The 17,346-nt window shown below is 42.5% G+C and overlaps 1 protein-coding gene across 1 annotated transcript in view; it reads left to right on the forward strand.

Annotated features, from left to right (window-relative positions):
• Positions 1 to 12,456: 12,456 nt before the first annotated feature.
• ABCB7 (ATP binding cassette subfamily B member 7) overlaps positions 12,457 to 17,346 on the forward strand; it is a 42,627-nt gene continuing 37,737 nt past the window's right edge. Inside the window, exon 1 of the mRNA XM_067004929.1 lies at positions 12,457 to 12,642. Coding sequence (XP_066861030.1) covers positions 12,475 to 12,642 — 168 coding nt within the window. The 5' untranslated portion in view covers positions 12,457 to 12,474. The remainder of the gene's footprint in view (positions 12,643 to 17,346) is intronic.

A 17,346-nucleotide genomic window follows, 5' to 3' on the forward strand; every position in this document is an offset into this window, starting at 1 on the left:
CGCCGCCCTAATGGACGCCCGCGCTGCCGCTCAAGCGGCGGGGAGCGGCGCGGGGGGGCGCTGGTGGCGGCGTGGCCTCGGCTGAGGCGAATGGGGAGTCCCTCAGGGGAGGCTAACCCTCCGCCGCCCGCCGTCCTCCCGTCATGGCCTCCTCACGGTTCTTTCCCTTCACGATCTCGTCCCTCAAGCCCCGTGTGGGGCCCGAGCAGGCCCCACGCCGCTGCCCGGCCCTCGGGTTGGGTAGCTGTGGGGTGATGGCTGCCCCTGGAGTGGGGCTGGGGCTCCTCTGCCCCTCGGCAGCCCTGCCTTTACCTCCGCGGTGTCCCCGCTGGCCTGTTCGGAGCGTGTTAAAGGGCTATTTGGTGATTTTAACCCCAAATATACTGGAGTAAACTGGTTTAGCCTCTGCTGCTTCACATCGTTACACAGGTGCTGCTCCATACTGAAGATCATGAAATGTCATACAATGTAGTGTGCTTTCATAGAACTGTAGAATCACAGAATCATTAGGGTTGGGAAAGCTCTCCAAGATCATGTGGTCCAACCATCCCCCTACCACCAATGTCACTCACTAAACCATGTCCCTAAGCACCACATCCAGCCTTTCCTTGAACACCCCCAGGGACAGTGACGCCACCACCTCCCTGGGCAACCCGTCCCGATGCCTGACTGCTCTTTCTGAGAAGAAATTTCTCCTCATTTCCAACCTGAACCTCCCCAGCGCAACTCGGGGCCATTCCCTCTAGTCCTATCACTAGTTACCTGTGAGAAGAGGTCGACCCCCAGCTCCCCACACCTTCCTTTCAGGTACTTGTAGAGAGCAATAAGGTCTCCCCTGAGCCTCCTCTTCTCCAGACCAAACACCCCCAGTGCCCTCAGCCGCTCCTCACAGGACTTGTGTCCCAGGCCCTTCACCAGCTTCGTAGCCCTTCTCTGGCCATGTTCCAGGGCCTCGATGTCCTTCTTGTACTGAGGGGCCCAAAGCCAAATACAGCACTCGAGGTGCAGCCTCACTAGAGCAGAGTACAGGGGTATGATCACCTCCATGGTCCTGCTGGCTGCACTTTTCCTGATATAAGCAAATAGTTTCCTCACCTGCCCTATCTGCTGCCTATGACCTATAAGTGAGGAAAATTATGAGGGATTCTGAACTAAGCTGACACAGAAATGACGGTTTTCATCATTTCGTCTATAAACACTCAACCTAGGCTTTGTAAACTACTTTTCAGTAGGGCAAAAAACTGCTGTGCTCATGTTTCACGTGCAAAGTTTCAGGCAGGATGTTTTCTAAACAATGAATTTGTGAACTCCTGACAGTGGTGCTGGTAATGGAAGTGCTGGCAGAGCCTTAAACAAAGAGGCACAAACACACATCCCTCATTTGACTTGCACATTTTGATTCTGCAATAATTAAGGGATGTATATCAGTAATTTTGTAGGCAGATGTCTGTTAGGAGAAGAGGATTTAAAAAAAAAAATCAAAGCCTTGGCACATCTTAATTAACTTGTCAATCTATTTAACTGAGAACCAAACCTGCAGGAACTCTGCAGAGTTAAAACAACACTTAACAAGAACTTACTGTGGGATTGTGGCTTACTTAAAAATGTAGCACAGAGAGAACAGAAGACAAAACTGATGAGAAGGTGGAATGACTGCAGCAGTCTGTGTAGCCATCTGCTGCAATAAACATTTATGTATATTCACTTTTGCCTAATGTACCTACAAATGCATTTCTCTGAATATCAGCGAAATTCAGTATGAAAACGGAACCTAATCTTAAATTACAGACAAAACTTTCAATTGTGGGAATTGGAGTATTAGTCTGTTCAGTTCACTAGGAGGTGACTGCAAGACTCTTGACTTTATTAAAGATGAGCAACACCCCAGAGAGATAACAAGCTGAAAGACAAACTGAGGGATGGGAAACTGGAAGCTATTGTAGAAATGGATAGTAGCAGGTTCACAGAAGAGGTATGATTTAGCCAAGTCTGAATCTGTAGCTGTGAATTTCTCCTGAATACAAAGGCCCAATTGTTAGATTTATGTGAATCTTTCTTTCTTTTTTTATTACCAGAAGTGAGGCTTCAGAAACAATTCGTCCTCTTTTGTCATTTGATATATATATATATTTGGGAAATTTATGTAATTTTTTTATTCTGTTTGACAGGGGAAGAGGAGGGAAGAATTTACCTGTAGCAGCTGTTCTAGAGACAAAACCGAAAAAAATGGCAATATTTCCTGCGCTCTGGTTTGACTATTTCCCATCAAACTGAGAGGAATTGCTGCTGAAGTGTCAAGCAGCAGACCATCTAGGCTAGCAAAACACAGAGACACTAAACAAAAGGTGAGCCAGAGTAAGAAGCATTTTGCAATATGCTTGGAGGCAAATTTTAACACTTTTGTGCTTTATTACTTAACTAAAGAGCGTATCTGTTGGGAAACTACAGACTATGAAGATGATAACTTGTGGAATGAGGATATGGGCAAGAGCTAGTTGGGAGGACAGACCACTAGTCTGAAAAAATGGGCATTATAACTGCAGAAACTCCCAATACCAGCACAGGTGTCCACACAGAGTGCTGGAACCCGTTTTAGTGCCATAAAGCTCAGAGGATGGCAGGTTCTGTGCTGGTGTCGTATCAGAGCATCATGGCAGCTTTCCAGCAGACGTATGCTAACTAAATTTCTAATACCTTAAACATTTGTCCTTTTAACTATGCCCGTTTTGTCTCTAAATTAATATGCATAAACTTGTTAAGACAGGGACTAATAATAGTTTATTAAAACACCTGACCCACTTGGCATTCCCTCCTTCCTAGGAGGGACCTTGACTTGGTACCAGAATGCAAGTGAACTACAATACCTGTAACAATTGAAGAGCAATCACACTTACACTGAATTCAGTGAAAAGTTCATTACTGACTTCAACAAGTGTGTCACATAAGGGAGAAAATACACAACTGAGTTCATGTCTAAGGTTTTTCCTTCAAGAACATACTGTTGGCCGAGTTTTTGATGCTAATCCCATTGCTGCCTCCTCTAGGCCAGAATCTCACGTGCCTGTACCACTGCTGTCTGAGGAAGCATCTTCTAAGATCCCGGTGCTGTGCCAGCCCTGCCTAATGAAGTTCAGAGGAAAAACAGTTGACTTCTCTTAGGTGGAGAGGGACATGTTATAACATGGTGCTATCCAGGCCACATGTTAGTAGAAGTCAGAGATTATTTAATCGGAAGCCTAACTTAATCACCATGTGTCTAGACATTGAAGCAGAACCAAGCTCTATCCATTTTCCGGGAAAATCAGGAGTTGTATACCAGGCATAGTATTATTTATAAAAGGACTGTTTTATGGGATTAATAAGCTGACGTATTACATTCCATCTTCTTGACATTCATACAGTCAGGTCAAGTTTGGTGTATTTTTTTTCTTTGACTTTAGGTTTGTTAACTGTCAAGACTTAAATTTCAAACACATGTAAATTGTACTGTATCCTAGTTACAGTTCTCTGAATGCTTATTTTTAACCAAGCACTGAAACTTCTAAAATTCAAACTGTTAATTAGGTGACACTGCATGGCCAGTAATTAATGTCAATATATCAGACTTTAACTATCTGCTTTGTATTTAAAGTTAATACTTCCAGTCCCCTGGGAACAAGAAAATATATTAAATGCAGGGGAAGGAAGATAACACAGAGATGGGGAGAGCTGAGAAGACAAATTCGTTTATGGTATAGGCAAAACCAGCAACAATACTTCTAAATATTTTCTCCAATACTGCCCTTAGTCTCTGAAAGTCATTTCTTAGTACAGAAAGACAAAGTGTGTAGTGTAGACTGAAAGTATATGTTTTCTTCTCAGTGATTATCATACTTGCATAGGAAGTGTACTTCTGTTGTTCCTATCTTGAATCTATGTGGTCAGTTTAATGACAACTGGTTTGTGTGTGCAACTCTGCATGTGCTGATGTTGGACTTGGTATCAAAGCGATAGGAAAGGATTTGATGGGGCATGAAATATAAAAGTATTTTGTATTTCTGTGTTCCATGCTAAAGATAAAAAAATGGAAGGGAAATAGCAATTTCTTGAGAAAGAGGAAACTCTCTACTTGAAGACAGCAATTGCATCATCCCTCAGCCTTCTCTCCCTATGGCTTGGACAAGCCCCGTCCTCACCTCCTAGGTCATGCTGGTGATCCTGCCCTCCGCAGCCCTCCGCACAAACAGGGCCGCTGATCGTGAACACAAGCGTAACTGATGTATGTAAAACCTGCAGGCATTCCCACTGTGACTTCGTGTAAATACAGGATACTGCTTCTGCCCTAAGCTGTTCAGGAGCTCTTTCCTTGAGCTATAAGGAACTGTTCTGTTGACAGAACAGATAGGTTTGTGGCTCCACAAAACTTGTTATGTTAACTGCCATCTACTGGATAGTTCTGTGATGGGGTTCATCCTGATGAGTTTAGGTCTGATTTTATCCTGACTACACAAACAGCAAAGATAACATCTTCCTTTTTTAAGCCATTAGGTATGTTCAAGAGGAAATAAACCATCAGCGTTTGTAGTCAGTTACCTCAGGTGTCAGTAGGTCCCAGTGGACCTTTCTGATAGGCAGCTTTTGCTTGCATCAGTTGGATGCCTTCTCTCTGAAATGCTGGAATTCCCCACAGCCTTTGCCAGACATACCTTTAGCACCTGGAAATCCCCTAACATGGGATACGCTGAGGGGTGTGATGGTGCCCCTGCTATTTCCCAGAAGCTGCAAGGATTAGAGCATCTTAGTACTCATCAAACCAGCACTGCTGGCTGTTGGCTAAATGCATGAATTAATTCGCTCCTCGATCTTTATTAGCAGCTTTCATACAGCATTCCATAGACACCACAGCCCTATTAAATTCCCTGCGACAATTACAAGAATTTGCCTTCTGGTGAGACTAATTCATGCAAGAGCTTTAATGAGTGTTTTTCCCCTCCCTGTAGATCTGTGCTTAAAAAATCCTCTCTCATGCTGATACAAAAACACAGTTGCAGATTATATCTTTAAAGATACAGTTATGTTAGCATGTGTTGCAGGACTGAGTCTCTTATCAAGCTGGTAATGAATTCAGTGTTTGCTGTTAAATGAATGCTCTGATTACTTTTCAATGCATTGCATTACATACATTTGCAATTCCTTTCTCAGTGAGGCTCTATTGGAAAATGTGCTGATATGAAAAAAATTATTTTCATGTTCTATCATTTAAGAGTAAATGGAGTGTTATTTTCCATTTTTTCATTTAACACTGTAGACTAGCCATCTGCTCTAGTCACTGCTTTCAGTACTAACAAACAGGAGAATTTATTTTTAGGTTCATACAGTATATAATGTTCATATATTGATGCTGATCCTCAGTGTATGTTTAAATAATTAGCTGTTCTATATTACTTATTTAAAAAAAAAAAACTATTGAAGAACAACAGAAGGAAAGCATAAACAAACTATCCTTATTTGAGGAAAATTCATGGTACTACTTTGTAAGCCTCTTTATTAACAGCATAGTGAAGCTGTTAATGCTTGAGGCATTTAAAGCTCAAGGAATCCTCAGAAACATGAGTGAGTCATCAAATTATTCTTCATTGCCTCTTAGCAAGCTGAAACCATCATCAGCCCCATAATATTAAAGAAATGCCATGCTGCTGATTATATATGATACTGTATATGCTATCGGTGTGACTTCATAATATTTCATTGAGATGTGGATTTTTTTAATTACTAATTTTGGTTGGGTTATTTTTTTCTCGCCGGTCTTCGAGACATTGTAATGGGGCGCAATTTTTCAAGAGATATATGCTTAGCATAGTGTTAACGCTATCCAGCTCTGTTCAAGTGTTTGAATCAACAAAAATGGAAATACTTCAAATCATTAGTCACTGGTAATTAGGGTGTTTGTGGATATAAAATGAGAAGTTAAACAATCTTTTTCAGTGGTTGGCATTCTAGTTAGGATGTTGGATAGTTCTGTAGCCCTGTGATATTTGTAATACAAATAATATGATACGTTTTAAATAACTTGTAAAATAGCCAACAATATAGTAATATAACATGTAAGCTGTTTACCATTAAAAAACACAGGAGAAGTCATAGTGGAAAATCTGTTTTTGTGCTTCAGTCTATGTAGTGAGGTTAACAGAAACATATTTTTAAGAAGAAAGCCTAAAAGACACTTTTGTAACGCAATCATACATTTCAGTATATAGTTCATTTACACTCGTTATTTGTCTGCAAAATGTAATTCACACTGCACCTCAAATGTGTGTAGCTGCTCTGCCCTTAAAGGTAAGGTCTTAGGAATAATAGGAGTTAATATTTTTCAAGAAATAAGTGTAACAGTAACTATCTCCAAATCAGGACTGCGCCTTTCAACACATTATATTTGTCAAAACTAATTTTATATCAGTCTGAGGGAAGGTTTCTCTTTTCTTCCCCTCACAAACTTGTCCTATTTTCCCATTTTTTTCTCAAATTTCTTCCCATTAATTTTCTCTTAATATACTTCAGTGAAGCACTCCCTTCCTTGTGTTCTTTACCTTCTCATATTGTTGATTACAAATTACGACTGAGTAGGATATTGTCACTTTTCTATAACCTCTAGCCTGACTTCTGGTTTCAGTTTGATTTCCACAACTCTGGGGACACTTTCATTTAGTCTGATGCATGCTGTAAGTGGAATCATCAATGTTCCCATTTGAAATACAGTTGTCCGTCTCCCCTTGGCATGTGGATTATTTAGCATTCAGAGTTGATTCCATCCTTTTTATAGGACCATTTAATAATTACACATCTTAGCTCAAGAAATAGTCTTTATGAAATTGTGCCCCGCTTTATTACAGCTGGAAGAAATAAGTACTTGTCAATATAAGTGAAGTTCATTCCAATGTTGTAATCATATTAAACACCTTTAAAGAGGAAAAAGTATCTGAAACCTGTTTTATTATTTAGACTTTATTAAAGGTTTTAAATTCTAACTGCCATTTGTTAACAGTTCCCTGTACATAACTGACAGAGTGTAGCTGACTCCAGTGTTTTGGTTGTAAGCCGTAAGCTTAACCACTGGACTTGTGCATATTCACGATTCTGATATTTTATATGTAAATCTCAGGATATCACCACCATGCGTATTCCACTTCAAGTACTTCTCTGCCGTAGTGCAAATCTCCTGCGAGCGTAGCCTTGACGGATTTTTACAGATAGTTTTATTCCACTTACATGGCTAAGACATTTCATGTATGTGTGCCAAGCTGTCAAAGCTGCAAGGATCTAAATGAGGCCAGAGCTGCAGCCCTTAGGAAACAGAAAACTCAGAGATTTGAGGGCATAATGCTAGAGAGCTTTAATATCCTGCTGCAGTGTAGTTTAGGTTTCTTTTTACTGAGGGACTAGAATGCTTAAAGAACGGCCACACATCAGAAGTAACTGGAAGTTTTGAGGTTTCTCCAGGGCGAACCTGAACAAAGAGCAAAAGTGTGTCAGTTTAAGACTGTAAAACTGAAAGATGGTCAGGCATATGACAAAAGGTGCATCTTTCATCTGAAAGAATAAGTCCACTCATTATTAGTGCAATAGTTCATTATACAAAATTGCTAGAGCAGTCCAATTGTAAATAATGAGTTATACCCTCTGCAGTTTCACTAATTCTCAGTTGGTTCAAATTTGCTGTGATTCCTCAGTGTGCAGGCACCATCTCAATTGCCTTGCTGAATGCTAATGAGCTTCCACTGAATTTGATCACAGAGAGACATCTCTTCCACATCAACACCTATTACCAGCTCCAAAACCACTTTGTGAAGCTTCATAGAGATGTGCCCATAGTGTTGTAGCTGCCTGTAAGAGCTGGAAGTTGCACCAGGCACTGTGCAATAGAGCACTAAGACGGACTCGAGGACCATCATATTGTGCCCATACCTGGGAACCACCTTACTGTTTACCAAATACACTGAAACCATCCCTAAGGCAATATGAAGAGAAGGTAAAAATGAAGGAAGAAACTGCATATGGAAGTCCATATATTAACAACACAGTTCCTATATTTAGAGGCAGGCAGGAAGCAATATATTAAGAACATGTTTTTATCTAGCTATGCTTTAGATCAGCTCTGAGCTTTTCTCTGCTTCCTCCAGCTATCCAGCTGACAGATGGTGTCATAGCTTTGTGGCTGAGATCCATAAGTGAAATGCTTGTCCTGGGTTTAGCTTTCACCAAAAGGGGATCTTCAGTTGGGACATACGTATCCAAGCTGTCCCCAGCTTTTCTTTCAGACCTTTCCTTCCCAAGAGTTTCCCGTGATTCGTAACTTTGGATTCTTAACTCATTTTAACGCTCCCCTTAGGGTTTAGTGCACCTTAATACTATCTTTAGAAATGCTTTTCTCCTTGGATGCAGTAAGCTGGAGCTATCTTCTGCCTGTATAATAAATGGGATTTCTTAATTGTTCTTCTGGTATGTCAGCAGAAAGAAGTCGCAACCCTATAGTCTACCTATTAGCGATATTTCCTCCATTTGGATTAATTCTTCACACAGTGAAACTCTTCATATAAGCACGCATATTGCCAACTCTGCTTTTTCCGAGACTATAAATAAGCATGTGGCTTGTTACTATTTCTTGATCAGGATTAAACACAGTCATAATCAAACACGTCCAGGATGAGAATGAGCTTATAAGGAATGATATCAACTTTGGCTTTGAGGATTCTGGGATAACAACAGGTGCTTCAAAAGGTCTGAATCAATATACCTGTGAGAATCATCTGAACCAATTTTATAGCTTCTTATAAAACCTTGTTTTATTGCAGTTCATTCCCTCACTGTATTTCACAGTTCGCATCCATCTGCAAATGTCATTTTTCGTCCATTCTGACTATATTTCCCCTCCTGTTCATCTATTTTGAAATAAATAAATTAATTCTGGTTTATTGCTTCTGAAATGCCTAGATTTTTATGAGGTATATAATACTTCCACAGCAGAGTTTTTGTGGGTCCGCACTATGCCCTGATGTATGATTCTTGCAGGAAAAACCTAAGTACTCACTTATGTGAGTACTTATTTATTAGCCAGATGATGCTTTCAAAGTGTTGAGAAAACATTAACAAATTAGTCTTCATGCCAACACCCAGTATGTCAGCGGTGTCTTCATTTGTTTTATCTTCAGTGTGCTGTTAGGGATACTGAGACATCCCTGATATAGCTGTACAGCATGTTAGGGTATAGTGAAAGTGTTCTCAAGACCTGGTTTGCTGTCTACACCATTCATGGAAAGACTGGTGGCCATACTACAGAGTATACACAAGTACACCTCTCAGATTAACGTGATATTAATTTGCAGCAGTATTTTAGCATTTATTATTTTAGAATTTTAATATTAGCAACATAATATTTTATGGTGCTTTGGGAAGTAGTGTAGAAAAACTTCAACCATTCTATTCACAAATCTCTGCGGTGAGTTATTACCATTCTTGTAGCTTCTCTTTTTTCTACTGAGCTTTTTCTGTCATTTATTCTGACTGCAAACTCTGGACCAGGCATCGATTTTTGTCTGCGTTATACAAGGAAATCTTCTGCTTCTATAGCTAAATCTATGAAAAACACATGCATATTTTTTTCATAGCAAGCTACTTTGAACAATTTAAGTTTATAAAAACTCTTCAGTTAGCTTTCTGCGTCTACGTCATGAGCTTTGTTATCCTGGTTAGATTACTTTGAGATGTTTCCCATCAAAGTACATGGCCTCTTCTTTCTGTCTCTCTCAGGGTTTGTGCAGTGAGTGCCTTGTGCAGATAGAAGTAATCATTACTGGTTTCAGAGAATCAGAGTTGGAAGACCAGAACTGGTAAAAACAGTAAAACAGTAGGGGGAGGAAATCAAAACTAACAGCCTTGGAGAGTCGTAAAATGAGGAAGAGGAGGTAAAGGCAAAAAAACATGCAGGGAAAATACTTTCAAATATGTTAAGTACCTTACTAGCCTTAAAAGTAGAGAAAAAAAAATGCATTACTACATAAAATGGAAGTTATAAATCTGCATGTTTAGTTCATAAAAATAGAATATTAAAAATACTAATTATACAATTTTCTATCAAGTAAAATACTCATTTTATATGTATAGTTAGGTACATATATTTATATATATGCCAGATTTTTCAGTTCAGATTGCCTTCTCATATCTTAGCCATTTTAATTCTAAATATCATAAATGAGGGGCTATTGACTATCACATTATGTGTTTGGTTTTTTTTGCCTGTCACATTTCCATTATGACAATTATTTGACAGATAGTTATCTTTAACTTTCCTATATTTAATTTGATCCTTTTACTTCCAGTACTCCTTCCTTGTATCGTCAATAATTTCTCATCCTCTTAAACGTTTACGGCATGGGATATTAGTCAACCCTCAGTTATCTGTAAGCCAAGCTGAAAGTATTTAGCACTTTTAATCTCTTTTTGAAAATGAATATCCTCCTCTTCACCAGTCTTCTGGTGTTTTCCGTTTTTTTTTGTGTGTGTGTTTTATTTATTTATTTATTGTTGGTTTTTTTTTTAGTGTTAAGTGAATAACAGAACTTCATTTTCAGTATTCAGTCACAAGACTGAACTTTCCCAATCGTGTTATATGAGAGGAGTAGGGTAGACCCGGGGAACTATAGGCCTGTTAGTTTGACCTCAATGCCAGGGAAGCTCATGGAGCAGATTATCTTGAGTGTCATCACGCGGCACTTACAGGGCAACCAGGCGATCAGGCCCAGTCAGCATGGGTTTATGAAGGGCAGGTCCTGCTTGACGAACCTGATCTCCTTCTATGACAAAGTGACACGCTTAGTGGATGAGGGAAGGCTGTGGATGTGGTTTACCTTGACTTCAGTAAGGCTTTTGACACCGTTTGCCACAACATTCTCCTCAAGAAACTGGCTGCTCGTGGCTTGGACTGGCGTACGCTTCGTTGGGTTAAAAACTGGCTGGATAGCCGGGCCCAAAGAGTTGTGGTGAATGGAGCCAAATCCAGTTGGAGGCCGGTCACTGGTGGAGTCCCCCAGGGCTCAGTACTGGGGCCAGTCCTCTTCAATATCTTTATCGATGACCTGGATGAGGGGATCGAGTGCACCCTCAGTAAGTTTGCAGATGACACCACATTAGGTGCGTGTGTCGATCTGCTCGAGGGTAGGAAGGCTCTGCAGGAGGATCTGCTTAGGCTGGACCGATGGGCTGAGGTCAACTGCATGAAGTTCAACAAGGCCAAGTGCCGGGTCCTGCACCTGGGGCGCAACAACCCCAAGCAGTGCTACAGGCTGGGAGATGAGTGGTTGGAAAGCTGCCTGGCAGAGAAGGACCTGGGAGTACTGGTTGACAGCCGGCTGAATATGAGCCAGCAGTGTGCTCAGGTGGCCAAGAAGGCCAACAGCATCCTGGCTTGCATAAGAAGCAGTGTGGCCAGCAGGTCTAGGGAAGTGATTGTCCCCCTGTACTCGGCTCTGAGGCCGCACCTCGAGTACTGTGTTCAGTTTTGGGCCCCTCGCTACAGGAAGGACATGGAGGTGCTCGAGCGAGTCCAGAGAAGGGCAATGAAGCTGGTGAGGGGTCTGGAGAACAAGTCTGACGAGAAGCAGCTGAGGGAGCTGGGATTGTTCAGCCTGGAGAAGAGGAGGCTCAGGGGACCTTATCGCTCTCTATAGGTACCTTAAAGGAGGCTGTAGCGAGGTGGGGGTTGGTCTGTTCTCCCACGTGCCTGGTGACAGGACGAGGGGGAATGGGCTAAAGTTGCACCAGGGGAGGTTTAGGTTGGATATTAGGAAGAACTTCTTTACTGAAAGGGTTGTTAGGCATTGGAATGGGCTGCCCAGGGAAGTGGTTGAGTCACCGTCCCTGGAGGTCTTTAAGAGACGTTTAGATGTTGAACTTAGTGAGTTCAGTGAGTTTAGTGTAGGACTTGTTAGTGTTAGGTCAGAGGTTGGACTAGATGATCAAGGAGATCTCTTCCAACCCAGACGATTCTGTGATTCTGTGATTCTGTGAGTGTGTATGTTTCTTATGTAATTAGTGCCTGCTTGAGAACTTTAAAACTATATCAGACATAACCTACTGCTGGGCTGTGCTGAACGAAGTACGAATTGACTGATCAAATGCAGGTTTTCCATCTATTTTAGTGTCTCGTGGAACGTATGTAACACGTCTTATAAATGACTCTGTGTATAGCCATACGTATCCTGCTGTTCTCTCCTCGTTTCCATTTAACTAAGTACAATAATAAGTTATCTCGTTGTGAGGTTTAACAACGATTTCTGAGGCCATTCCCCATAGGAGCCACGTTTGATCCCAGCCCGGCCCGGCGCCCTTCGCAGCCCCAGGCCGGACCAGGCCGCGCGTTGCCATGGCGACCCGCCCCTCCCTCCTCCCCCTCCCCTCGGTCCTCCACCGCCCCACAAGCCCTTGCGCTCCCTCCCGCCCAAGATGGCGCTGCTGGGCGCCGCGCCGAGCCTGGTGGCGGCCGCCTGCCGCCGCCGGCGCCTGCTCCTCGCCCTCGCCCTGCTGCGGCCTCCGTCCGCTGCCGCCTGCTCGCACGGCTGGGCGGCGGGGAGAGGGCGGCAGCGGGCCCGGGGCGCCCCGGGGAGCTGCGAGGTGCGTGGGGAAGGCGGGCGGTGGGGGGCCGGGGCGGGCGCTGAGGGATTATAGGGGGCTGAGGGGGGCGGTGAGGGGCTGAGGAGGACACCGAGGGGCTGTGGGGGGCTCTGAAGGAGGTGGCGAGGTGGTCCTTTGGTGGGTGGGTTTTGGCATCAGGCTGGGAGTCTGCTGCTGTGCTCCTGTCTGACCGGGGGTTCTGCGTCCCTGGGGGCTTGGGTTTTTGTGGTCAGGCACTCAGGAAGTTCGTGGGTGGGTGGGCTGTGCTGGAGAGGGCTGTGCTGACAGCTGATTTTGCCTGTACATAGAGGAAGGAAGGACCCCGAGGGTGCTGTTAAACTTCTTCTGGCCCTTTGGGATGCGTCTGCATAACGCGTCCCAGTGCTGTTCTTCGGCACCTGAACTGCCCCAAACCGTGTGGAATTGCTCTGTGTTTGAGAAGCTGTAGGTTCCCCTGCCTGGCTTTTGACTTAGCTGCACATTGTGCGTTTGGGCCCTAAAGTAAGGGTTGTGTTAGCCACTTCTCAGCGTTGATTCTTCTGGGCCATCCTGATCCGTCTGGGCTAAGGGTTAGTGACTGACCATTTTTCAGAGCAAAGCCTTTAGAGGGACTGCATCTTTTGGCTTTGCTGTTACACCTGCCCGTTAACCCATTCTTCTTGTGGTAGTAGAAAACTAGACTTCCATTGTAGAAAAGATTGTTCGAGTATTGTGGCTGGTAGAGTCTTATAATCAGAGCTGAGTTATTGTGCTTTCTTTTGTCTTTCTTACCTAATTGGGTTTCACAGAGCGGTCTGGATATTGGGCAGCAGGTTTTTTGGGACTGCCAGCAGCTGATCATGCTGGGACATACCTGGTCCCCAGCCCACACTTCTCCTTGCTGTTAGATCCCGAGAGCCTCCAGCTGTGGAAGGGCTTCCTTCCTCCAGCTGACTTCCTACAGCTGTGTGTTTTACTGCCTCTCCTTGACAGATGTTGTGCAACTTGCCTGTTCGAGATCAGCTGTTCCTGTGCTAAGCCTCTTTGCGTAGGGAAGTTGCTGGTAACGTTGAATTGGAAACGTAAAGTGTTGCTTTTGAGTTTTACATCGGCGTTGTGGTCAGCTACCTTTTAAAGTAGTTTCAGCATTTAAACCTGGGACTACAAGATCCACGCTGAGGAAGTCGTTTCATAGTTAACTGCTCATTTGCAGATGATGGAATGCACGCAGTTTGAGTTCATGTGCTTTTTTTTCCCCTTTTCTATATTTTTGAGCAGTCGACTCTGTGTTATCCCCCTTTTTCCTTTCTTATCTCCATCTGTTTGTCAATGTGTGGGCAGTAATGCTGTTCCCACGCTTCTAATAGTATAAATTTAAAAACGTAAAGCAGTCTGTAGCTTGCTACCAGCACAGGAAATAGGTTAAATCTGAGCATCAGATCATCCTCTGAATCTAAACAATTTCCATCCTCTTTGTTTGGACCTTAATAGTAACTTCCTGAGTGAAAGCGTGGCTCTGTTGTGCTAGTACCAGCAAAAACACGCCGTCTTTTGTGCTGCAGTGCCAGAGTGTTTGACTACACGTGTTTGACTGTATTGTTGCATTAAAAATTGCCACAGTCGTCTTTGGATGTTATAAATCCATGCTCTAGATGACCAGTTGTAACTGCTGTACAAACCAGAATTCTTGCTGTCAGCAGCAGAAGGCTGTAACGTGTTCCAGTGAATGATTTTTTTTGGTTACAAGTAGAGAATTGAGTGCATATCTCAAACTGCATGGGTCCAGCTTTCACTAATTTATTTGCATTTTTCAAATGGAGAGAAGGAAGTGTATCTCAAAGATCGTACGAATGAACTTTCCATAAACTCTCAGCTATTATTTCTGTTTGATAATAACATCAAGCCTTTTTTTCTTCTTCCAAGCGTACTGCTCTTTATGACTGGCTTTTCATCGTCACTTGTCTTAATTGCCCCTGACAGGCAGAATTCTGTCACAGGCGACAATCAAGTTCCTATTACTTGGAAGAAGAGATGAGCAGGACTGAAGCAGTAAATTGTTAGGGCTTTTAGTATTGAAACTCGTGGAAGACAAGAAGCTGAGAGTTGAAGGTGATGTAGACCAAGTATTTTATTTCAAATGTCTAGTGAGTAACCAACAATTTAAGCGTGGTGATACATATATTTATTTTAATCCTATTTTCCTTTTGAATATTTTCATGTGAAAATGTCAGTTCCTGCTAAGAAATGTTGATTTGCACTGGATTTTCTGAATGAGGAAGCTCAGGCTATATCTGCAGTGTATTGATGCATTCAGCTATTTGACCTTTTAGTTTCTGTGCGTTTCTGTGTTAAAACGTGGTAAATTAGGCATTTATTTATTTTCTTCTTTTTAATACACAGTCTGGTGATTAATTTTTACTTTGCTTCTGCATCAAGCTCTATTGGGGTGCCCACTGAAGCTCTATTGGGGTGCTCGTTGTGCCCCATTATGACAAAAAAGCAGCACGTTTTGTGTGGTGTGCAATCCAGATCGATTTATTAGATCGTTGTCTAGCAGGAGGCTCCAGCTGCGTGCTCTAGAGTTCCAGGTTATGATGCCCTCCAACACGTGGCAACTAGCTGACAGCACCTCTTAACCTTTTATTAATCTGCTGACAAAGGAAGATGCGCTGTCCTGTGATCCCAGTTTTTTTTTCTTTTTCAGTGAGTTCTGTTGGTGCAGGCATGGAATTTCTTGAGGTGACTGCCAAAAGTTGGCTGTGAGCTTGAACAGGTTGTAGGTCAGAGCAAAAAGCCGTTGGCTTTTATCAGTGAGGGAATTCAGCACGTAAAAACTTCTGGGAGCAAGTCAATGCATCCTCTGAGAGTACCAGCAATTTAATTGTTTTGCTGTGTTTAGACCCTAATGATAACTATAAGTCTTCTTAATGGGCTTGTTCTGAAAGCTTTCCTATTATTAAAAACTGAAAGAACCAGAGCTTTAATTTTTTGCATTTGAAACAACTTAAGTTTGTTTGCTGTGATCTTAAGCTGCACGTTTCACAGTCACTTGGGTTTAAGGCTTAATGAAAGCAATGGATACAGCATGTGTTCTTGTGAGCAGCTCCAGGCTGCTGGGTGACGACAGCCTCGGTTAGCGTAGGGACGTTTTTATGGCCACTTACAATTTACTCTCTTTAGTTACTGCGGCGTTACTTAAAGATTTTACTGTAGTTTGGGGCTTTTGTAATTATAATCACGCATACTGGAGTAACAGCAAAGAAAGCAAGAGATGCTCAACACATTCTTCTGGTTTTTATTCAGTTGTTTCCATTACACGCCTTGCTTTATGTTCTTCAGTGTGTGCAAGAGCTCTTGTGTGACATTTATTGCTCTGTTCCAGGGATCAGGCATGGATTAGATCTTGCACTGGCTGATTGAATAGAACAGAGGGCAGTAAGTGTGGGGAAAAAATGCTCATGATCCAGCCTCTTAAGATCCCATGAGAGGGAAGACTGGCAGGACCCAGCCACCTGTGAGATCCTGATGTCTGGCTTTAATGGCACATCGTCCCCCAAAAGTTCCTAAATACCACGTGTTTTACTAGGAAGGAGCACCTGGTGTGGGGCAGTTACACCAGCAGCGCAGTGCTTTTCAGTGCCGCAGTGAAATCACTTCTTGTGAGTGAAACAAACCGTACGGCTGCAGTTCTGCCTTTAGTGGTATAACTGCACAAATAGCAGAGGGCTGTGACAGCACAGCCGTGTCCGTCAAGGTTTGTGCCTTTCACAGCTCAGACTGGTAAACACTGTAGACGTGGTGTTCACTTGTGAGAAAAATAAATAAAGGCAGGAAAAAGTTCTGGAGAAATAGGATCATAACGAAAAGTTAACCGTTCTTTTTAAGAGTGGTAGAATTAAAACACTTCAGCATCATCTGATCATGTGTCTACTCTACTTTGCATCCATCTGATGTGTGTTTTTTGTTTTCCTTTTAAGAGCCAGACAGCATTAAGTATTTTCTGTGGCACTTACTGCAATGAGATTCAAGCATAGTGGAGCTGTTTGGATGCTGTTGTGTTACAGATGATAATCCATGTTTTTCTTCCCTCACTCGTGCATTTTTCAGTGGTTTGATCAGCTTTGCTTTTCTGAGGAGTAAGACGTGTAACATTTGTATCCTGGAGAGGAAACTAGCTGCATTTATGGAAGGGTACAACAGGTATTGTAAAAACTGTGGAACTGTGATCAGACCCCATTTCTTGATGTTGAGATCAGTTTGTATTTCCATAAACATAGCTCCTTCACTTCACCCTGCCCCAGTGGGCAGGGGTTCATTGTGTCAAAGCTCATTGTGAATTTAGGATCTCTGCTGGATAGTGATGGAGAAGATGGCTGTATCGGGTGCAGTCTGCCCTTCAAGCTTTGGGGAGTAACCAGACGTGACTCTCGTGTCTTTTAGGAAGCTTTATGGTCTCTCTGCTTTTTTTGTGTTGGTGTTTTTTATAGTGTGGTTTGCCTGCATCCAAAATAAAAGCAATGGGAAATTATATTTAAATAAAGCTTAAATGGGGGAAAAGCGCATTTGACTGGAAAGGCCCAACAGTATTCAAATAAGGATAATTATTTTACTATGAATCTGCATAAGTCAAGAAATACACCGAGAGCTTGCTTTCAGCGATGACTTCAGCAGTTATAAAAAGCAGGACTTTGTAAGTTATTGTGAAGTGTAACGGCAAAAGGTAGA

This window comes from Anser cygnoides, chromosome 13, assembly GCF_040182565.1.
Source record: "Anser cygnoides isolate HZ-2024a breed goose chromosome 13, Taihu_goose_T2T_genome, whole genome shotgun sequence".
NCBI lineage: Eukaryota > Metazoa > Chordata > Aves > Anseriformes > Anatidae > Anser > Anser cygnoides.